Here is a 23,917-nt window from a genome sequence, read left to right as displayed (position 1 = left end):
AATAAAGTTCTGCATTGGTCCTGAGAAAAGAGCTGGAGGACTTTCTTTCCCAACTTTAACAAGCAATCAACTAAATCTCAGTAGTGTGAGACTTGACTACAATTGTTGCAAGACGATACGAGCATATGCACATTGCGAGGAATTAAGTTCTTGCAGGATTAAATGAATTGTGAATTTTCTTGCGTTTCAAGCCCAGAAAGCATCCTCACACTGTTCAGTATGACTCTTACATTTGAAGCTGCAGAACACTGAAAGTCAGTATTTCTTAAGGAAATATCTTGTCTCACCTTGTGGGCTCAGTGCCTGAGATTTTATGATTTGATTAACCACAACAATGTTACAAAATTCAATTCCAGTTTGTCTAATTTCCAGCTTGTGACAAACTTGGAAATATTTTCAATATACGGTAATAAAAAACACCCTACTTTTTGCTAAACCAGCTAAGTTGTACTCCTTAAAACATGCAGTATAAATCCTCCTTAACAAACTGAGCTAGTTTCTGTGGTCCTTCTTCAAACTCCTTGGTAATTACTGTTATGTACTGAAATGTGGATTTTTTTTTTTAAAGATTTTTAAGGAAGATACATGTATCCTCAGTTGCCTTGTCAACACTTTATCTTGTAAAGGACAGTTTTTCTAGATTGATTTGATATGCTTTTCATCTTCTAGCTAAGAGCCTGTGAGGCTCAGGCCTTAAATTAAGTGTTTAAAAGGTTGTAGTTATGGTGAGAGAACTCAGAGCCACAACTCAGCAAGACCTCTGTGTTTCTAGACCTTGTCAAAGCCTTTCTTAATGCAGTAGGCTTTAAGAAACTTGCCTATAGCTGGAAATTTTTCTTTCGTAGCAGACATGGAGACTGATGATAGTTAACATACGTTTTTGTAAAAGATTCCATAAAAATTGACCTTCCTTCCTTTTCAATATCCTGGGCAAAAAACATGTTGATGACCTTTAGCTAAATAGATTTTTAACTGATTTATTACTACTAAAATGTCAGAATGCTTACAAGAAATCAAGTGATGCATTAAGAACATCTGGTTCAAACCAAACAAAGGGAAGACTGAAAAGAAGGTTCTGAAGAAAAAGGTAAATATTCCACTGAAGTAGTAGAGCTTCCATTTGTCAGTGGTGTGGAGTTCTGGGATGCTCCTGCATTCACTAGAAAGCTCATATAACCATGTAGCAGCTACTTTTTGAGCAATGACCTCTGTCAAACACAGTGTAACAAGAAACTAAATCTGATCAGCCTTTTGCATGTTCAGTCATCCGTTTGTCATGTACAGATGTGAATACTGCAACTCATGGCTGACGCTAAGTATTAAGAATAAGGAAAATAGGGCTTTGTCTTGTAACTCAGGCCACTGTAAGTCTTCTAGGTTTGTACTCAATTTCTTCTGCTGAGTCTGACCCTTAATCAGGTCTCTGAGCAGCTGATGGATGCACAGCCCTGGGTAAGAAGGTGCATCAGAGCCAAGAGCTGTTTGACAACTAAGGGCAAAGTATTCTAAGACAAAGTGCTTTGATTATTACAATAGATAGCTCTAGCGGAGACTAGGCAGATCCAGAGCCTGGCACTCTCCAAGAAACACTGGAAAACATGACATTCTTGATCTTTCTCTAAATATTTAATATTTTTCTACTCTGTGGCCCAGATATCCATTAATACAGAAATCTGTATTAATAAACGAAGCCCTCTAGGAAGAGCTTTTCTTCTGAAGAAAATTCCCCACAGAATCCCTGAGGTATGATAGACAAGGACTTTTATATGGAAGATGTTCAGTCTTCAATACAATTTACAGATGACTGAAACAGAATTAAAGATGGGTTAGAAGGTGCAATTAGAGCTTTCCAAAAGTGCTGAATAAGCCTTTAGTTTGCTGGAGGTTTGGAATGAGCTGGTGAGCACAGGCATGAATTGGTGGATTAAACAAAACTACACTTAAAAGTCAACTCTTTATTTTATTTGGTCAGTGTGAACTCACTGTCTACACATTACCGACAAATGGTAAGTTTTCTACCTCACCTCTTTAAAATCAGCTTTCCTAATTTCTGTAAAAGTGGATTTAGTGAATTGGATGAGCACCATCCATTTCTGTTTTCTGCCTTTTAAGCTTTTTTGTCTTCCTTTTACATTGTTGCAACAGATAGGGTTGTTTTTCCGTTTAAAAACCAGAAATCTGTTTAAAATTATGCACAATGTTAATATTGGGTAGGATGAAGATACCTGCAGTTGGTTTGGGGAAGCAAGAGCAAATGTAGGTATGTATTAAACTTCTCTGTTGCCTTTCATCTGAGGTACTGCACAACATTGCTCTGTCTTATCATGTCCTGATGTCCTACAGGCGAGGCCCAGATTAAGTAACAACTCAGTTGATATTTGAACACAAATATTTCTGATAAAGACTTGTACTCAAGGCTGAACTCTGTTATAAATGAGGCGTAGGAACTGTCATGCTTTGCTGTAGTATTAAGAGGAGGTGGAAAAGAAAGGTAAATAAAAAGAAGGGTGAAAATATAACATGCAGCTGGTTAGAAGGGACAGAAAACATAAGGCATGGCAGAAGGAAGAAGTTGTAATTACAGTACACAGATACAGTGAACTACCTAACAAGCCTGAAGGAACTGCAGTAGAGGACACAAAGTGATACAATACAAGGATACTGTGATGTTCTCAATCAGAGGGTGAGGAAACTGTAGTTAATGTGACACAAAGCTGTGTCGGGTGGGGTTTATTACGTAGCTGAAATAGAAGAATGGGTAAATGGATGGTGAAGTTTACTGGGTTAATGGTTAATGGTTTGCTGTGCAAACGCTTTTCATTATTGTTGTACTGGTTTTAGAATATACGAGACTAATATTACAGATTGGGCCATGGTGCCATTCTAGAGCTAACAGATCTGAAGAAGCAAGCAGTCCTTCTCCTTGAATCTTCATTTCTTTAAGTAGCAGCAAGAAACCTGCACACAGATGGGAAAAATTAGTGAGAAGGAAGAAAGTATGAGTGGTGGATGCCCCAGAGAGCGCAGTACTTCTGGACAAAAGTAAGGAATTGGCAAACATTAGAGTACATTAGATAGTAAAGGATTTAAAGAGCAGGTGATAGCTTTCTGTACATGTGACTTATTTATGAAATAATTAAACAGCATGTATTTTTGTACTTTTCTCATGTAGCTTACATTACATGACGTTCTGGTAGCTAGTTGACCCTGTTAAAGACAGATATTTTCATTGCTTGTGGAAAAGTCTTCTCAAGTTGAGGAACTTGTAGCATAACCTTCTGGAAAAACTGGAATTTTAGTACATTAGTATACTAGAAAATCTTAAAAGAACAACTTGATTTCTGATTCTCTATTCTCAGTACAACAATTTTGTGTTTATTTTTGTAGGATCAGTGTCAGCAGAGTTTGAGTGCGTGTGTTCTGGATGATGCATTAGGAACAGTGACAGATTTCTCCATTCTTTCTGCGTCGGCATGAGAAGGATGGTCCCTTAGTTTCTTGATCCTCAGGAAAGCTCTTTTTCTGATGATCTTTCTAGTGGTTGTAGTTGAAGGTCATCTGCATGGGCAAATAATACGCAACATTTCTGAGAGAATCCTGATGGCCAAAACACTGATATTAATGCTGATGGGAGCAGGTTATGAGTATTCCCGATGTGTGTATATACAGACTATCACTGATCCTAGTCACATGGTAAGGACAAGTCTCAGAGGCAACAATACAGTCTGTGTGTGGTAGTGAGAGAGGTGAAAGCAACTTCACAATTTCTCAAGGAAATGAGAAGCAGAGAGCATGTTCAACTTCATTCATTTTTAAAATAAAGTTGAAAGGCAGGAGGTAATCTTTGGTTGCAGCAGCTGCTAAAATATTTTATCAAGTCCTGTGTTAAGATGAAATTTGCATCTATGTAAAACAGACGTGAAATGTTTTCAGTTTGTCATGTTAATAAAATCTGTTTATACCACCTTTCTAAAAGGTGCAGCATGATACAAATGCAATGTAAATGTAATGTGTAAAACTTAACATTAGTAAGTGAAATTCTGAAGGCAAGATCTCTTAAGTTGGCAACGCTACATTTCAGATTTGTGAGTAATACCAACCATAGTGCCTGGCAACAGAGAGAGAATTTAACTTGTTATCTGTGCCCAGAGTCTCTGAGGTAGGTACTACCGTGCACGTACAATGACTAATAAAGTAATATCAGTCACTTCAAATATATTAAATAGTGAAAAGCTTCTAGGGGGGAGGGTACTGCTGCAGAGGATGAGGTTGTGAGGCACAGAGAACTGTCCCACTTATGAGCCAGTTATCTAAAACCAGAAAACCTCTTGCATTTTCTGTTGTAATAATCTTGATTTTTATGAAGCAAATAAGTATTTGGAGGAATGTCCTTTATGATTTTAAAAACGTGGATCTTAATCTGCTGAGAGCTTCTATTTGGCGCTACTTAGTGTTGGGGGGAAACAGAGCTATGGCAATTTTATTTGGTCTCAAATTGTGTTATTATAAATGCAGTTAAGAAGTTGGCAAATACTTAGTGCATGGATTACATCAAATATTCTGTGAAAAGATTGCTAATTCCTTTTCTGTAGCAAAGTCTCTATTTGGCTGTTTGAGAATGCTGTGCTGGGTAGACTGCAGGGATCTTGTCCAAAATAATAGAAGTAATTGTACTTTGAATACTGAAACTGAGCTGATATTCTTCAATACTAAAGTTTTGTGTGCCTGGGATTTGATAGCTTAACATGCAGAGATTTCATTCTTTTAATAGATATTAAAGGTTTTTTCTATGTAATATGGAGCAGGTATTGCTAGATCTGTCTTGGTAATGGTATCTTTCAAAGAGTGAAAAAGCCATCTTGTTCTTTTTGCTAGATAAAAAATAACTAATCAAAACCAAGCTTAAGTCTAAACAAGACTTTTTTTCTTCTGTTTTTCCTGAGAGCCTGACCTTTCTTTATTGAAATACTGTTTCATTGGTGTCAGTGCTATTAGCAGAGTCCAGTACTGCCCATAGAAAGAAGTTTTGAAGGAAAATAAGAGTATATGTCACGATAGTGTTTACCTGTTTGGCTGTGTATCAGTGTTTTCATACCACTGGAATACATGGTATGAGAAAGGTCATCTTATTACTTAAACATGCTGTTTATTAAACTGAATTTTGCTTAACTGGATTTTGCTTCAGAGGCAAGTACATGTGACGCAGACAAAAAATAAGCTGCCATTTTTATGAAATCATAACAGAATGGGCATTACTATGAGCGAGGAAGGGAGAGCTTTCTGCCTCCCACTCAGCTGTCATCTTGGCAGATTGTACTGGGGAATTTGTGCTGCTGCTTATGCTGTGCTTTTCTGCAAATAAATACAGGACTTCAGGCTATAGAGCAGTGAATCTTAACATCACTCATCAGCACTGACTTTACTCAAACTTACGCAGCTTGTGACTACCAGGCTCAGGAAGGACTAACCAGTACCAGGACTAACAAGAACCTTTTCAGAGTGAGAACTATAGTTATTTTTTCAGAATGCAGTAGGATGTGTGTAATCAAGTGGAATACATTATGTGGCCTTTGGTCTTGATATTCCCACTTTGGACTGTAGAAAATTACATGTACTTTTCAAGCTTAGGTTTTCACTTAGAAGTATGCAATTTAGCTTTAAAGTATATGGGATTTCAGTTTCTCTGGCGTTTTCTTTGGCATCAGTTCTCTGGTTTTGTCTTTGCACGCTTAAAGTAGTCATTCCAGGCTGCGTTGCACTTGCAACTTCTGAACATGATTTAAAACCATTACTGGACCAACCTGATGGGTCTATAAGCCATGACTCTTATTGCAACAGCTTGCCAACTGATAAATTGGTAAGTGCATACTCAAATAAGTAAGACATAGATCAACACTTATGCTAATGTAAATAATTTTAGGGTGGAGAGAGCTGCACAATAACATCCGGGAGCATTTTGGTTTGCTTTTCCGAGGGGAGGAACAGTGGCATGTATCACTAAGATACAAAGTAAGATGGCTTTAGATCTAATGCCTAGCTAGCTTCTAAACCTTAAACCTGTTAAGAGTAATGTGATAATTTGCTACAGCTGAGGGAGTATGAACTCAGTCTCTGCAGTACATGAAATCTAAAATGAAATTGAGTGGATCAAAAACCAGAAGGATGCCAACTATTGCTGTAATTAATAGAAGCTTTGTAGCAAAAAATCGTACAACCTGAAACACCCTCAAATACTGGCCCACTTTTATTTAAAATGGTTTACTGTAACTGCTTAAGTGACAGTACCTCTATAGATAGCCATAATGATAAAGTCAAAAAGGATTTTGGGTGATACCATGTTGAAGGTAGCAGATGATGTAATGTTACACATCACCTTAATCATGAAGACATTTGATGAAAGGTTATCTGGTAAAGGGCATCTTTTCTGAGATTGGAGAATTGCCTTCTATGACTCTGGAAAAAGGACCCATGAGAGATCAGCTGAAATTAAAGTAGTAGTATTTCAGTATCTGTGGTGCAATTGCTCACAAGCATAGAGGCTCGTAGCACCTTTAATTTTGGCACTAGTTAATGTCTGGTCCCAGCCAGGAGGTTATCACGAACCTGCTTGTTTCATACAAATGAAAGAAATTATTACAGAAAGAATGAAATTTCCTCAGGCATGTAAGGATATATGTTCTTAATGAGCTATCTGTCCTTCTGTCCACTTGTATAAATACTTAACTCCACAATTTATGTGAAATGCCACAGGGAAGGGCATTCATTTCCTGTAGTAGAGAAATGGTTGCGCTTTTTCAGATGTCTTCTGCAGGCCTATTCTGTTGAGATGGACTGCACTGCCCATAGATTTATTCTTGAATGCTGCTTCTAGAGGATTAAAAAGACCTAATATTGCACAATTTCTGCAAAGCAGCCTTTTATATTAGAGCTGGATTTTTTTAAGCATCAGCCCCATAGTATCTGTTATCTAGATAACTTGTATTTTTAAAGTGAGAACATAGACTACAAACTCAAACGGCTTGAAACGTGGCTTAATTTCTGCTGTCTCGTCAGTAGTGTGCTTCTGAGGGGTTTTAAGTCTTCTTCTAGAATGCTTTGTTACGTCCTTATCCTTGGAGAGAGGTCAGTTCTAGAGCGAGGTTCTAAAGTAGTTTAATGAATTGATTTGTTTTATTTATCTGTCTTCTGGAATTTTTTTTCAACCCATCACTAAACTGGTACTTATTATTCTAATTCGGAATAGGTTAAATGTGTACGTGTTTGATCTTTGCTGAACTACCAAGAAGTAGCGACAACTTTATATTTGAAAAGCATATGAAAACAGTATTTTACTGAACTGCAAGTAAATCTGAGATACCCTTGGAGGATACACCTACCATCACCTTTTTAATAAGCAGCATCTCTATGTATTTCTTCAAAAACTAGATGAACTGTATGAGCTTTAATTCTAGTACATGCAGAACTTCGTTTCATTTTTATCTAAAGGCAAAGTATTTTCCTTCGTATGAATGCAAGAGCTTGTAGTCTCACGCGGCGTTTAGTGCTTGTGTCCTTTTATTGAAAGGAGAATGGATGGATGGTCATCGTCACAGCTCTGGTGCTGCAGATGCCGGTGAGCTGATTTCTGCGGAGAGCGTGTCGAGTCTCTTGCCCGCGGCTGTACAGAGCGAGTACTGGTGCTCGGATATAGAACTGGGGGTGCTTTGCACGGAGAAGGAGGTCCTGCCTGTCTCCTCTGTGTTTCCACACCTGGCCGACAGCTGGCAGCTAACCAGAGATCGTGCCCTGTGTTTTGCTTCGTGAGCGCGCAGTAGCTGGCAGCTGGTTAAGGCGGCGCAGGCCTTCAGCCGCGGGCGCAGGCCTTCAGCCGTGTGCGCCGGCGGCGACGGCCGCAGCGCTGTCCCGCGGGGAGGACGGCGTCCTCGCCGTGGAGCTGCGCCTGAGCTCGCCTCGCCTCATTCCCCTGAACTTCCCGGCGGAGGCACGGACCGCTTCCCGGCCTCCAGCCCCGGGCCCCCGCCGCCGCGGTTGGCTGCGGGAAAGCGCTCGGCCCCTGCGGGCGGTGGTGTGGCGCGGGGCAGCCCGCCGCAGTGACAGCGCCCCGGCGCCGCTCGCAGCCCTCCCGCCGGGCCGGGCCGGGCTGGGCTGGGCCGCTCCCGGTGCCGAGAGCCGCAGCTCCCGGCTCGGCCGCCGGCGCGGCTCCGCCCGCGGCGGTGGCGCGGGGCGGGGGCGCAGCTGTTCCCTGCGGAGGGGGCGGGCGCATCCTCCGGGATGTGCCGCCCCATTGGCTGCGCCGCCGCGCCGGGCGGCACGTGACCGGCGGGGCAGTATTGGCCGCGGCGCTGGCGCAGCCGGTGGGCGCGGGCGGGGCCGGCCGGGCCGGGCCGGGCGCGGGCGGCGGGATGGAGGCGCAGCGGCCGCGGCCATGGGGTGAGTGCGGTGGCGGCGGAGGCTCCCCGGGGACGCCGCGCCCGGGCGGCAGCGACAAGCGAGGCGGGGCAGATCCCTGCGTCTGTGACAGGGAGGCGGTGGCGCCGCCGGGAAGGGAGAAGAAAGCGGCTTTTGTGGCTGGGGAAAAAAAAAAAAAAAAAATGCTGCGGGAAAAGGGCTGCCGGCGCGGGGAGGAGGAAAACCCCGCGCCCGGGGAGACGGGCGGCCGGGCGCGGCGGGGAGCCGCCGCGGGCGGGACCGAGCATCAAGCCCGCCTCGCCGGCGAGGGGCACAAAGCCGCCGCGGATCCCTGGCGCGGCCGTGTGCCCCGCGGCGCGGGCTCCGCGGCTGGGGGGAGGAGGGGAGGCGGGCGGGCGGGCAGGGTTCTCGGGGCGGGCAGCCCCTACCCGGCGTGCCGAGGTACCCCTCGGCGAGGCGCTGCCCGCGGGTGGCACCGGCCCGGCTTTGTCAGTGACGGGGGGCGGCGGTGCCTCCGCTGCCGCATCGCGTCCCCCTCGCCGGGAAGGGCGAGCCGCGGGAGGCCGGGCGGGCGCGGGTGGGCGGCCGGCGGCGAGCCCTGCCGAGCGGGCCTGCTGGGGAGCGCTCTGAGGGGAGCGCTGCGCGTTCAGTGCGCCCTGGGATCCGCTGACTTCTTACGAATTTATTTAACATCACAAAGAGGTGCTTGGGTCCGCGACTTAACCTGAATGCTGTGGGAAATCTTAATAAATTATGTATGAAGCAGTGGGTCCTTTCTTTCCCTTTGTCAGATACGCAGCTTTTATTCTAGTAATTAGGTCATTGCCAGCAGAACGCTTCTTGCTTTTGCAAAAACCTATGGCGAGTTTTGGATGAGACGTATGCTGCCAAATTATTTCATCCTATTCACTGTTTGGGTCAAGATTTAAAATCCTTCCTGTTGACTTACATGGAGGACCCCTGGCTATGAGCTGTGAGGAGCATTTTTCGTTTGATAGGATTTTCTTAAAGGGATCAGAAGAGCCCAGTTTTGATTTGATTTGGATAGTCGTACCCTGAAATATGCGATTTAAAGGCGTAGCAAGAAACATACAGCTTCTTAGCTTATGTAGAAGTCTTTTCAGTAAATTACTGTGCATAGGTGAATAATAGAGTATAGATCAATTTCTGTTTTTAAATACTTCCCCCCTCTGCTGTTTGTTCTTTTGAAAGTGCTCCTTAATGTTCTGTCTACTCTGTTTTCACTATTTAGTCAATTTTTCTGTTATTTCTAATGCAGTTAATAGATTTATGATTTTTTTTTTTCAAAATTGCGGTCTTTTGAAAGTACGTGTAAATGTAGGTACTGAAAGTAGTTTCCCGGAACCAGATTCTCTTGTATTTTTAAGGAGACTTAAAGTAACAGGTAAAATATTTGTTTCCTCCTTCTCAGTTCTGCTAAATACAATGATGCACGAAAAAGGTTTGACGAAGACAAGTCTAACTTACTGAGTTTAAGTTTCTGCTTTATAGTAAACATCCCTTCAAAATGCTTTCTGTATATACCATTATTTTTTAGAATCATAGATTTCCTGTCTGTCAGTAAGAGAGGCTTTGGACGATGTTAAATTTTGAAACATCAGTTGAGGACCTACGGTTTGGAGTAACGGTTTTCGAAAGGTAAATTGGGGATGCTAGATGTTTCTCCTGTAACATTTTGAATGTTAGTTACAGTGGCTGAAATATTAGAATATAGGGTAGATGCAGAGGTGCTTTCACCACTCTTTTGTGAAAGGAAAGAGGGTGACAAAAGCACAGTAGTGATTATGATGATTATTATGGTGATGCTTGTTTCTGTACCTTTTTGAGTCTTAAAAAGAAATGGTCTTAATATTGCTTTGTGTAACAAGTGAAGTAGTTCCTGGAAGAAACAGTAATCGCTCTTAAAAATGGCAGCTTGAATAAAACATCACTTTTAAATATAGTACTTGAAATTATTTACGAGTGCAGACTTTCCTAAACATCATCCCTCAAGTGCTGTCGTGATACTTGCCAAAACTTTCGTAAAAAATACTCGGTTATGATAAACATTCTGATACATGTTATCGTAGTACATTATTAGTGTATCATCAACATGGAATAATACAGCATAAGTTGGAAATGCATATGGCTAAAATTGGTTCCTTTGGCCTCTAAATTCTTATGTTGGATTTCAGTGTGTCTTAATTCAGTTGGTAAAATGTTTATGTTGAAACATGATGAACTATTTTTTCATCAATGTAATGAAATTCTATTTAAAGTAGGCAATACTATTAATGATATGCTGTGATAGTAAGTTATTGTCAGTGAAGACCAAGTGTCCACTGATGGTTTTCTGAAATTCATGCAGGACTTGTGTGAACAGATGCTGATACATTTTCTGCAAGACAATTGATCTTCTGTTCCCTACAAGTGCCCAAAGAAACCCTGAAGATGACCTTGATAAGTCACCCAATATGGGGAAATAGTTCTTTATTATATTTTTTTTTAATTAAATCTGAAATTTTTAGTGTTAATGCTTTTGGGTTAAACTTTCTTAGTTTGAATCCTTAAAAGATTATGAGAAATATAAAACTAAACAGGAGCAAGTAATATGCAGTGAAGCCATACACAATTAGCCATGAATAGCAAGGAAGATCATCATGGAGAATGAGTATTCAGGCTTGTGAATCATCCGTGGTCCAATATAAGTTATGATTCAAATGATGTCTCGGCTGCTTTGTGTTCAATATAGTATTTAAATGCAAATCATGTTTCGTATTTTCACAGTCTTATTCTGAATGCAGCATGACTAACCAGCTAAGGAACTTCCCAATCCAGAATTATAAAGGAAGAAGTGGGGCTTTTTTGCTTGGCAGTGTAATAAAAGCTGAATTTGACTGTTCATAGCCTGAAATGTATAACTTCTGGATTTTATTCTTTTTTTTCGTATTAATAGGAATGCTTTTTGGATTGTTAACATTCTTTAGTAAAATTCTAAACATGGAGTCATTCCTGTTTCTCACACATGACACACTTGACCCCCATCATACTTGGCCTGTAATGAGGAAGGCAAACCAAGAGTTCAGACCATCATCTTCTCTTTCTTTCTCCTCCTGTCTTTTGAGGAATGTGAAGAACATGGATCACTTATTATTTTAAACCATCATCAGCCAAATTATGTTTTGGTTGGGAGAACAGATGATGCTTCTGCTTGTGATAGTTGGTGAGTACAGGGCAAGTATTGAACTTCAGGAAGTATCCCCAAATATAACAACGGTTTGAAAGCTCTTGCTAAATTCTGAATTCATTTATGGAAGAACAAAACGAAAAAACCCTCTCTATCCTACCTGCCAGTGGAAAGGACTTAGGAAGGTCAGGTATACTAACACTTCAGTGTTTTAGTCTGCTGTCCACAAAGATGCCCTTCATGCAGAAGTGGATAGAAAACTAAGAAGCGAATCCTCTAGATGCAGCTGAGCTTTAGAGAAAATTGTCTGGCCTCCTTTTAAAGGGACTGACCCTTTCACGCGTTGTATTAGGATATCTGATAACAGTAATGGCTTTTCGTCTGGCCCTTGCTTTTCCTACACAACTGAAAAACTCAGGAATTCAGAGGGTACCTAATCTATGCATCATTACTTGGTATAATTTGTTGTCATTTTTTTTTCAATGTTAGCTTTTTCGAATTTATTGAAAGGAGTAGTGTTACATAACTTGCAATGCACTTTTCTGATATCAAAGCCCTTGATGCCGAAACAAGCTGGTGAGCTGTTTTCTGTGATGGCTGTTTTCTACTCCTTCCTGCATCCCTATGATGACCTGAGCATGCTAATACAGAATGAATGAGAACATGAGCAGAAGGTACCAGATCAGCTGTTCCACTCATGGACAATTCTCATTCTGTACCAAGTATTTTCTTAACTGTCATTAACCACACCCAAAGCCTTACAGCACTTTCAGACTCCTCATTATATTCATGTGCCCCCCTACCCAAGTGGGGAAAAAACGAACAAAATAGCCTCCCTTCTAGCTGCTACTGACTAGAAGTTTTGGGGTTTGCTCTTAAATACAGGTATGGATGGGAAGATTAATTATGCTAGCAACAGAAGCCATTTAATAAAGCATAGGCTTGTCCCAGGTGGAAATAACCAGTTGTTCAGTGTGATGCTGGAGAACACAGAAATACAGTTTTTCTCCTGTTCTGGAAAGAATCAGAATAATGGACTTCTACAATCTGAGGCTGATGGAATGTTTTTCAGTGAGTAGGAAAGGAGGCTATTAAACAATGCCTGTGAAAGATAAACATTTTTTAAATCAGCAAGCCTTGAAAGCTTGCCCCAAACTGAAACGGATAAGACAATCCCTAGCCCGCTGATACTCATTTTTGGTAAATTCTCAGAGCACTTAGAGTGCTGATAGTTTGCCAGAGTTGAAAAAGGACAAGCAGAAGGATATTTACATATAAACCATTTAACCTGAAGACAAGCTTCAAATAAAATAATGGAAAATCCAATACAGGATTCAGCCAACAGAGAAATTGAATAAATGCAAATCGGCATGGTTTGATGTGTTGGAAGCAAGAACGGCTGAAAAAAAACCTTGCTTTATTCTCTGGAGTGTATTGATGAAGATAACTATATGAAAATGGTCCATTTAAGGCTGAAGTTAGCAGGTAGGGCCGGCTTACCTTAGAGCAGCCGTGCTGTGTTTTCTGCCCCTGTCTGTCAGCCTTGCCCCTCTTTTGGAAGTAGCCGTGTAACAGCTGCTGATCCATTGTGGTTAATGGCCCAGCATGGTGTATTAAACCGACACCTATTTCAGATTATTTTAGTAGTCAGGCAGTAATCTGCAGTGGTTCAGGCAGCTGCCACTTGAGCAGCTGAGCCCTTCCCTCTTCCCGGGGTGGGAACCTTGCGGAGATGGGTGGGGCAGACAGCTAGGGGCAGGCACTGGTGTAGCCCTCCCAGCTGTCCCAGCATTAGCACTAACTGCATCCAAGTCAGCACCCCGAGACCTAGAACTTAAAAAAAAATCTGGTGTTAGAAGTATTTAAGCTAAACTAATTGGAAAAATCTCATGACGGTATGAGTTTTATTTCCTTGTATTCAGTATGGTGTGCCATTGAAGAAACAATTCACCATTAGTCCCATGGGAATGAATGACAAGAATTGACAGAATGGTAAAGAATAATAAGGACAAGATACTGGGCTCAGCAGTGAATAGTTAGGTAAAACCTGTAGATGCAGAAAGAAATCAGAGCTGATGGTCCCTTCCACCCTACTAAATAATAATCTATGTATTCCTGAACTTTAGATACAATGATTAGAAGTTGTTACATTAAGACCGTAGACTACATTGTGAAAAATTTTCAGTTACGTAGTGCAGGAGCACATCTGCTTACTGGTGGTGGTAGCAGAATGCAATGTTCCGTTTGCTTATTAGAGAGTTGAACATCTAATTTACTACGCTCGACAAATTTCATAATCCAAAATCAATTACATGAACAGGAGCCTTGGTTGACATTGGTGGTTTTTGTATTGAGCCTTATCGAAGAAAGTAATTTTGCCTTTTTTCACTAGTTTCGATGTCTGGAGTAGCTGTGTAACTTACTTGCTAAGAAAACAAACAAACAAACCAAAAAAAAACCCAACAAACCAAAACATCACCCACAGACAGTTACTGTGGGTGACAGAATAATTATTCTGTTGAAGATTTCTAAAATTGAAACAAATAGTTTGTAGTTATCTAAACCTGTTATCTAACTTTATGTATAGACAGTGCCGGGTCTCTGTCTCTACTGTTGAAAAAACACATGATAGTGTTTTATACCTTAGATTATTCTTGGCCTCTGTTCTGAAAAGACTGAGACAAATTTGTTCCACAAAAGTTGCTTTGTAGAAATAGGATGCTCTTGTTAACAATGATAGCTTTTATGGATGGAAAAAATAGTAATGCGAGTCTGACATATTTTCATAAGGAGATTTAATTGATATATCACGAATTGTTGGGGTTCTTAAGTAGAACCTCTTTAGGGCATGTTCAGTATATATGCTTATTGATTTCAAAGGAAGAAAAGACCGATCAATGAAAAAATTGTAAGTTTTCAGAGAATATTGCAAGTTTTGCCTATCTCTTGGGATTTGAGATTAAAAAGAGTACATCTATCTAAGTTCCTGATTTCTGGGCAGTTGTTACTGGTATAGTTTTCTTAATGTAGAAAAATGCATATCTAAATCTTAACCATACTTTTGCATAGATTTTGGCTTCTCATTAGTTTTGATTTTGATGTGTAAGAGAGTTATATCCAGCTTGAAATTCTTCTTTGATGTGTATATTCATGCAAACTGCTGATTCAGTAAAGCATGAAATTTCTTGTCATCATTTCACCTTACTTTGATAGGGGATGAAGAAGAAACCTCTTAATCATGAGAAATATGGGTCAGGGAAGTAGGAGACCTAGATTTTAGGTGCTTCTTACAATGAGGGAATTAAATTTCAAAGTTTGTGTAGTCCAAGAGGGTTGTTTCTTGGAGTAAATCTAGAGAAAAGGATCTCTCCATTCCTCCCTTTCAATGATGACCACTCTGGGAAGAAGAAACGTGGTGGAGTGCAAAAGGGAGCTTGACTGAAGCGTAATTGTGAACTTGGCAAAGGTGGGTTTTGTTGCATGTGTTATGCATTTTCCTTTGGGCTGAGTAAATTGTGAAATGGGTATTGGAGCCCACAGTTCTTCCTCTTCCCTCCCTCTCCCCCTTTCCTATAGTGGTTTCGTGTAGCAGGGAAGAGTAACTTATTCTTGATTCAGCTGAATCTGGTCGAAATAGTCTTACGTAAGTGTGTGTACGTGCAGTGATACAGCTTCAGGCTAGTGGGCCCCATGTAAAATACTCCGTGCTTTCCTTTGGACTGGTTACTTCTACTGTGAATGAGGTGATACGTGGCTGTGAATCCTGTTTGGCCGAGAGGGTCCGGAGTGTGACTCTTTCCCCAGGGCAAATGTTTTGAACAGTTAATGGTTAGACTTGATCTTCTAACCTAAATGATTCTATGACCGCTGAGAAATTCCGAGAAGGGTATGCAGCAATGCAGTCAATTTCTATTGAGGTCACCAATTCTGTGTTTAAAAATAAAGTAGCTTTTTTGTACTCAAATTTTGGGAGCCTACCGGAAAGCTGGAGACGGACTTTTTACAAGGGCGTGTAGTGATAGGACAAGGGGCAATGGATTTAAACTGAAAGAGGGGAGATTTAGATTGTATATAAGGAAGACATTTTTCACTCAGAGGGTGGTGAGGCACTGGAACAGGTTGCCCAGAGTGTTCCCTGGAAGTGTTCAAGGCCAGGCTGGATGAGGCTTTGAGCAACCTGGTGTAGTGGAGGGTGTCCCTGCCCATGGCAGGGGGCTTGGAACTAGATAATCTTTGAGGTCCCTTCCAACCCAAACCATTCTATGATTCTATGAAGGATTAGCTTTGGAACCTCAACTCTGATCTAATGGGTCTAGTTTGAGGCTATTGGTAAAAACCAATTTCCACAACAGAGGCAGATTTTAATTTTAATTTATGTTAGCTTAATATATATGAAACACCTTGTGTGTAATGGAGCCTTGTGATTTCAGTCTACAAACTAGGTACCTGAGAGGTGTTGCAGTGTTTGGCATCAGAAAGCTTAAGCTGCTTTGTGGTCATGCATTGCCTGTGTCCGTTTCCCCCATTTTAAAATTTAATCATGGTGTCTCTTGTGTAATGTCTTTGCTATTTCATTATTTCAGAACAAGAGCATGCAAATAATACAAATATACAAATGTACAAATAGTATAGTATTCTTCAATATTGAAGTTTAGGAATATAAGATTGAGTTTCTGAACCACGAAGTCCTGTTCCTTCCTGTGCAGTGAGCTAGGCAAGGATGTTGCTGAATGTACAACTTGCAGTGGAAGTTGCCAGCCTACGTTGATAAACGACTGATTTATAGTTGATAAATGACCAGTTTATAGCCATTCATTCTGGGTCAGTATTGTGTTTTAACATAAATATTTTTCTCCCTCTTGAATGTTTTCCCCTCCCTAGTATCAAAGTGTAGCTGTATTGTTCCAGCCTTTGTTGTGCTGAGGCAGCAAAGGCTTGCTTGTTAAGCCTCTTCTCATATGAGACACCCTCTACTTCCCTGATCACTTAGCCTCATTCTCTGCACCCACTTAAATTCACTTTTCTTACCCATGTCTTTGTGGAATGACTTAATAACCCTGGGGATCGTGTTTTGCTTTCTTGTACCAGTCTCGTGTTGGCGTTGCCTGGGTAGTTTACAGCCTGGCTGCTGAGAGGCTCGAGTTGCTTCTCCCCACCCACTGCTTCCAGGTGATGAGATTCCTACATGAGTGACCTTACATTGTAATGCTATTTAATTCCACCCTGTTTCTACTGCTCCATTTCTCAGTTCATCAAATTCTTTGTGTATTACATGTAGTTCTCTGACCTTATGAAGCCTCTTGAATTTATGGGAGCGAGTTTTGGTGCTGCTTCTTGTGCCAAGGTCAATAATGAAACGTAAAAATATCTGTCACAGGCTAGTTTTGGGGGAGCTGTCCTGACAGCCTGCCTCCAGCCGAACAGTTTGGCTTTCAGCACTACCCATGTGATCTTGTCTTTGAGCTACCCCTTACTCATGTACAGTTTTTCTGCTCATCTCTATTATGACTGTGGCTGGTTTTACATGTGGAACTGTACCAAATGCCTTGGTGCAGTTGGGGTAGGTGAGATGCATTATTTCTAAAAAGTAGGTTAGTGTTCTCCTCAAGTAGATGATAGTCCTTCCTTTACAGGCAGGAAAAAAGAATTATCTTGGAGGGCTAGAGAGGTAGGCATACATCTGTGTTCCCCCATGAAGTCCAGATGCCTCAGCCAGTGGGGTGGCATGCATCCCTGGAAGCAGATGCCTGGGTGGCTGGCAGTGTATTGCTAATGTGAGACTGACTGCCTTCAGTCTACTTTTCAGTGTGGATGTACTGACTGCAAACACACTTTGCCCAAACCTCGCTGTGCTCCCAAAAGATATGATGTACACGTACCCCTCGTCACCAGGAGATTCTCTTTAAAATTCTTGCCGGATCCTGAGGTGCCAGTGTGGATGCCCTGGTAGTGGAGGGCAGCTGCCAGGCGTTGCTGTGATTCCAACTGGTGCAGGCACTCTTCTGGCAAGTGCCTCGGTGGCCAGCCGAGCTGTAGTCAGGCAGCATGGCTCCTGCCGGATGCCAAACTGGCAGGAGTGAGTTTCTGCCCATGGCAGTGTCTCTTATTGCCCTTTGGGCATTTATTTAACAAAAAAGGGAAGATGTTTTGGATTACCCAGTTTGTGGTAATCAGCTAACTCAATTTTATTTTTCTTAATCTGAAAACCCACAGAGTAAAGTTTGGCATTTGAATAAATCAGGAGATGACTCCTAGTCTGAGGCAGAATGCCGTCTCTTGGTGGTGTCTTACGTCCATGTTATGAAAATAAAATACACAAAAGGAAGCTTAGGAATATTGGTAGAGAAGGAGCAGGAGAAGACAAACCAAACCTCCCCTTCAGAAACTGGATGCTTACTCATTTAACATAAGTACATCTAAGCTTATTTTGCAATTAAGATACCAGAGCTATGCAGTTGCTGTCTTTCTACTGTAGCTCCTCGCCTCCTTCAGTTTTCTCCATTTTCTTCATTGTGTGTATGCGTCTTGTTAATGTGGTTAATTGTTTTAACTTGCAAATTGATGAGTGAGAATTCCTTAGAGTGGACAGAAAATGGAAAAACTTGATATTTTTTATCCTTACCATCCTTTCAGACTAATCATGAATTAAAATAATGGGAGAAAAAGGTGTTGTAGTTCAAATCAAAATGCATGTCAAATACATGGCACACAGCAGCTTCTGTATATTAGATGTAAATGAATAAATGTGTGATATACTTGAGTCGAAACCAACAGATTCTATAAATATTACAATACAACACTAATTTATGACAGGTAATGTGAATATGTTTGCACTTCTGTCTACCTTTCGTTGGGCTTGTGCAGAATTGCCCATGTGGTGTATGTTCTGAAACGTGAACTACAGATGTTGGTTTTATCAATAAGAATGGAACTGTTACTTATTAAATAAAAACATACATGAAATGAAACAGAATCAGTTAGCTTTATGATTTTTTTTTTTATTATTACAACTCTCTCTGACAGCTCTCCACCTTTTAGGTGAAACAGCCTGATGGTAAAAGCACAGAATTCACAGAACAGAGCAGATGTTTCAGATTGCCTTCTTTTCTCCAAAAATGAGGTCTCCAGTAAAGCATGACTAAATTTTGAAAACAAGATTTGTTAGGGATTTTGTTCTTCAGCTTATTGGTAGTGTCATGGAAATCACAATTCCATAAGTGAAAGGCTTTGTCCTTCTCCTGTCTTTGATGCTGACAGGTGCTTAGGGTGCGAGGACTTGCTTTTGAAAAGCAAATAAACTAGTCATATCAAATGCACTACAGCTTTTGTTAATGAACCTGTCTTCAATGGTATATATTCTTCTTTACTTTGTTGAGTTTAAATTTAGAAAGATTAAACGTAATTTTCAAAATTTGTATTGGGGAACTAAAACCTTTTTGAATAATTTTACCTATTTTTTAGTAGGCTGGATAATTCAATTACGATTCATCTGGAAGAGCAAAGTTGATTACATAAGGACTTGCACAAGAAGTAAGGTCAAAGGCTTAGTGAGAGGATACACAGAAAATGCTAAATAAGAACTTTTAATTGTTTTTCCAAAGCACTGCAGTAACGGTGAAGAGGAATGTTGTCCCTCAAGCTTTTTAAATTTTTTTTTCTTTGAGTTACAGGCCACATACTTAAGAAATTCTTGCAATGACATTGAAAGGGTAACTTGTACATACATGAAGTGCTAGGCTTCCTTTTATTCTCTTCAATGGCTGATGAATAACAAATTGATAGCTTCAACTGTGAAGAGCTTCAAACATGGTTAGACGTGTTTTATGTAGCTTACATTGATGGATGAACAACTGATGATTTTTGGTTTGGAAAGTGGGAAACTATTTGAATGTTATCATTAAAATTGGACTCTTTTTTTCTTTCCTCTTTGTGATGGCTGAATAATTATGGTGGTGTTCTAGGACTGTGTTACAGTATTGCCCAAAATAATACGAGATATCTTGATATCAAGAGTAGCCTTTTATCTTTTTGTTGTATTGTGCAATATAAATGAGTACGTTTGTTTTAATCTTCACGGCTTGGAGAGTATTTTTACAAAAGACTTGTTTACTACTACATTTGATGCTTTTTTTCTGTTAAAATTCCTCCTTTTGTACATCATCTCCTTTAGTGTGTGCTATTCCTAGCAATTTTGAACATCTGTGACTATCTTTCGTTTCATAAAATAAGTAGGCAATCACCATCATTTAGATATGGTTGACAGTGCTTGTTGTCTATCCGAAAATTATTAAATATGGTCTATTATCTCCGTAGTTTCTCAGTGTTAGAATTGAAATGTGAAGATGTATGATGCTATGATTTTCTTTTGTGTATTCTGGCTTCCTCTAATACCTAATGCAGTTGTTCATGAACTTCTTTCATTTGCTTAATTGATGTGTATCAAATGGAAGCCCACTGAAATAAGACTTTGAACTGGCATTAGTTCTAGGTTTGATTTAATGGATTTAAATTAAATATTTAGAAAGTTGAGTAGTAAATGGGAAAGAGAGGTAATTTTACGGTTAGATAAATTCAGGATTTTTTTCCTATAATGTTTAAATTTGATATTTTCTTTTACTTTTTTTAGGGCTGAGGTTAGCCCAGGATGGCCGCAGCTTCTTATGATCAGCTCTTAAAGCAAGTTGAGGCATTAAAGATGGAGAACTCCAACCTTCGGCAAGAGCTCGAGGATAACTCAAATCACCTAACAAAACTGGAAACCGAGGCATCTAACATGAAGGTATTGCAAACTCTGTGCCTGTGTGCATCAGCATTTCTGTTACTGCCTTTTCTGTCATTGATAGTTTCTCAACAAGTTTTGTATGCTTTGATTCCTACAGAAGTCTTTTTCTAGGCTGTGTAAGGGAAAACGATCAAATCTACTTAGTGAAGAATTTTTTTTTTTATTCTTTAAATTTGAAAATTGAAATATTTTAAAACATTTATTTAGAAACAGCTTCCAGTTTTCATAGCTTCTGTTCTACTGTGTGTGATAAGCACTACCGTTTTAGTGTGGCTGTACTTCCCAGCAGGAAGTCCAGTCTGCTGATGTAGTTTAACAAAGCAAGTATTATTCAGCTCTTGAAAACATGGGAGACACTGGAGGTTTTCAGTGATTTAAGGGAAGTTTAAAAAATTTTGGGTTTGCTACAATTAAAATATTTAACATCCCAAAAGGAAAAGTTCATTTTAAAGTAAGACCCCAAGTTCTGCAACCTCTCCAAAAGCCTAAATTCATACTTAGTAATTTGACCCAGACCTGTTTATCTGGTGTTTATTGATTAGCTGCAGGCCTTCAGATCTACCTTCCAAGAGAAAACACTAGGCTCAGCTGGAATTTACATGGATTTTGATCAGTAGGAAGATGCACGCACAGCTGCATCCATGTGATCCATGACACTGAACAAGTATCGTGGTTTAGCCCAGCCGGCAAGTAAACTCCAAGCAGCCACTCACTCACCCTCCTGCATCCCTGGGGATGAGAAAGGGAATTAAAGGAGCAAAGGGAAAGAGACCTGTGGGTTGAGATAAGAACAATTTAGTACTACTACTACTAATATATGAATATGTGCAATGATAAATACATACAAACGAGTGATGCACAGTGTAATTGCTCACCACCCCGTGACCGAGGCTTTTCTCATCCTGAGCTAACGATCCCAAAAACAGATAAATCCCGATACTGCAATCCCAGACAAACGGGAGGCCTGAAAATAGAGAGTGAGACAGAGAGAGCACTCTCAGAGTCTGAGAGTGAGAGCCCCAGAAGAGCAAAGCCCTTCTTTCTGGCTGTCCCTCATTTTTATCCTGGACATGATGTTGCATCATCATGATCAAACTGCTGAGGGCCAGTTTGGCCCTCAATCCTAAGTCTAAGTACAAATCATAAGGAGAGTCGTGGACCCCCCGTCCTGGCTATGCTCCCCCCTATCCTGTTGTGCTCCTGCACACGGCAGGAACACGGCAGCTGAACAGTCCTTGAGACCTCAGTGCCAACTACAAACATCAGTGCGCTGTCAGCGTTCTTCTTGGAGCTCTTCTAGCTGCTAAAAAGGAGAACTAACTGTCCCAGCTGAAACCAGGACAACAAGACAGAATTTCACACACATTATAGCTGCATTAATGTAGTGTACTTCCTAAGCTGACAGATCCTGCTGCTTTTTGCTAACAGCTGGCAAAACCAGACTGCTTTTTATACCTCATTTAATATGGCCCAGAAATTGTTGGTATCTCTGCATATACTCCTTTATAGGGTAGACACATTCTAAATATTAAACGATGTTTGGATGTTCATTTCCTTGCTTTCCAGTCTTCATATTACAGACTTACTAACCCTTACTTACCTTAACCCTTTGTACATAATCTTTATTTTTTAAAATATGGTAATCTGATGAATACAGCAATTAAAAATACTTTGAACTGAACCTTCTTTTTCTCCAACATGTGGATTGTGTATCCACTGTAAGAACGAAAATTGTCTTGTATTCTGAAGCACTGCCACTAGTTAAAATACTTGAAAGAAGCATGAATTTTTCAGATATGTTTAATCCTTGCATTGCAGTGTAAAATGAAGATGACTCTGCTACCTAAATTGAAATTAAATTATAGTCCTTTACTCCAGCTACTTGAAACAGTGGTTGGCATTAGCAGCTGTGGAAAAAAAAAACCCTGTTTGCTCAGTTATGTATCTGAAAGCTAATTCTGTCTTTTATACAGTCTTAAGATAGTATTATAACAAATTTGTCAGTAACTCCCCTTTCCTCCCTGTCATTGCTGTTTAAAGTAAGGGAGGGAGGAACAGGAGAGATGATCTTACTCATAGTTTGAAAAAGGAAAAGCTAAAATGTCTTTTTTTCTCTTCTTTGTCCCCATACAGTTCTGTGGGGTTTTTTTTTCAGCTTTTGTGCAGATAATTAAATTTCCACTGACCTAGAGACAGACCAGCTGTATAAGCTGGTCTCTAGGGCATTAATTTGGGATGTGGAACAGCTTTCTGTCCTTACTTCAAACCTGGCAGACCACCAAACAGAAAGTGACTTTATTGCACTCCACAGAGGAGTGCTTATGAGCATATTCAGAGTAGATGTCGCATTTTTTCTCTGCTCAGATGCCATTCTAGATCTAGGGAATTTATCCTAAAAAAACCTCAACTCAAATATCATACTCAATATGTTTCTTTTCATTTCTGGGGATGGGTGAGGAGGAAATTGTTCAGATTAGCTTGATTATTTTATTTATTTTTTTTAAATTCATATGCTATGAAGAAATCATAATCAGCTGTGTTCCTCAGGAGTGATACCTCCTGCACCTGAACCAAGAAGCCGTTTCTTTCCCTTGTTTGTTTCAGATGTGTTTAGAAAGGGTTGAAACATAGCTTCAACTTGATTTGAACCTAAAAGATGGTATGGGAATGATCTTGGAATCTGATTGGAGTCTGTGGGTGAAGTTTTATGGGAATCATTGCAGGATTCTCTTTAGTCAGTAGATAGTTTTAGTTTTGCAAGCTTTGGAGAAAGTGGCTTTGTTTCTCTGAAAGAAACTGCGTGATTTATATAGTTCCTGTGCCATAATTATGGATAATTAGAAGAAAAGTAATTAGAAAAGCTAGAGCAGCGAAGTCTGAAAGCCCTTTGACTACTATATAAGCAGTTAAAGCTCCGAATATTTTGGAAAAAAACAATCCTTCGGGAGCAGATGGCTGTAACAGAGCTCTAGCAGCCCCTCCCACCAAGTAAAAACCTAAATATTAGTAGGAGAAGGAGAGTGGCAGTGGGGAAGACAAGCTGTGGTTCTGTGGCAAACATCACTGTTCTTGCACTGTGAATTTTGATCTGCGGGCTGGGGCAGAAGGATCTCACAGTGATTCTTTGGACTGTTCATGTGTTTGTGTCTCCTTTTGCCTTATATTCTATAATCAGTTGTGAAAGGCAATAGTTACAAAGGGCATTTTAAAGACAATATTGTATCTTTAAAGAAATTGAGTTTAGAAGTAGTAGTGTTAAAATGTTGTGTGAGTGTGCCTCCTCTTCATAATCGCTCCATTTCAGAAATACAAGGTAATCGTACTGGAATTAAAAGCTTAACATGAGCTCATCTTGCACATGTATTTATTATAAACTGCTACTGACCTATTTAAGAACTATGTCTGAATGCTTCATGTTTAAAGCTAAATTTCATACTTAAAAGTGAAAATTGTCTATTTGCTGACCAGAAAACAACATGATGGGTAAACAAAGATAAATACGATAACGTGGGTGCCAAACAGATAAGTAAAACAGTGTC

At 40.3% G+C, this 23,917-nt stretch overlaps 1 protein-coding gene across 2 annotated transcripts in view; it reads left to right on the top strand.

The window, feature by feature from the left end:
- The window catches only part of APC (APC regulator of Wnt signaling pathway), a 107,244-nt gene that overhangs the window by 17,328 nt on the left and 65,999 nt on the right, over window positions 1-23,917 (top strand). For both annotated transcript variants that reach the window (XM_086630018.1, XM_086630017.1), the window contains exon 2: window positions 20,223-20,375. In XM_086630018.1, the coding sequence (XP_086486144.1) occupies window positions 20,241-20,375 (135 nt within the window). In that variant the 5' untranslated portion in view covers window positions 20,223-20,240. The remainder of the gene's footprint in view (window positions 1-20,222; window positions 20,376-23,917) is intronic.

The sequence above is a fragment of the Tauraco erythrolophus genome, chromosome Z (assembly GCF_009769465.1).
Source record: "Tauraco erythrolophus isolate bTauEry1 chromosome Z, bTauEry1.pri, whole genome shotgun sequence".
Taxonomy (NCBI): Eukaryota; Metazoa; Chordata; class Aves; order Musophagiformes; family Musophagidae; genus Tauraco; species Tauraco erythrolophus.
The sequence above is the reverse complement of the archived record's forward strand: the minus strand, read 5'-3'. Positions and strand labels throughout refer to the sequence as shown.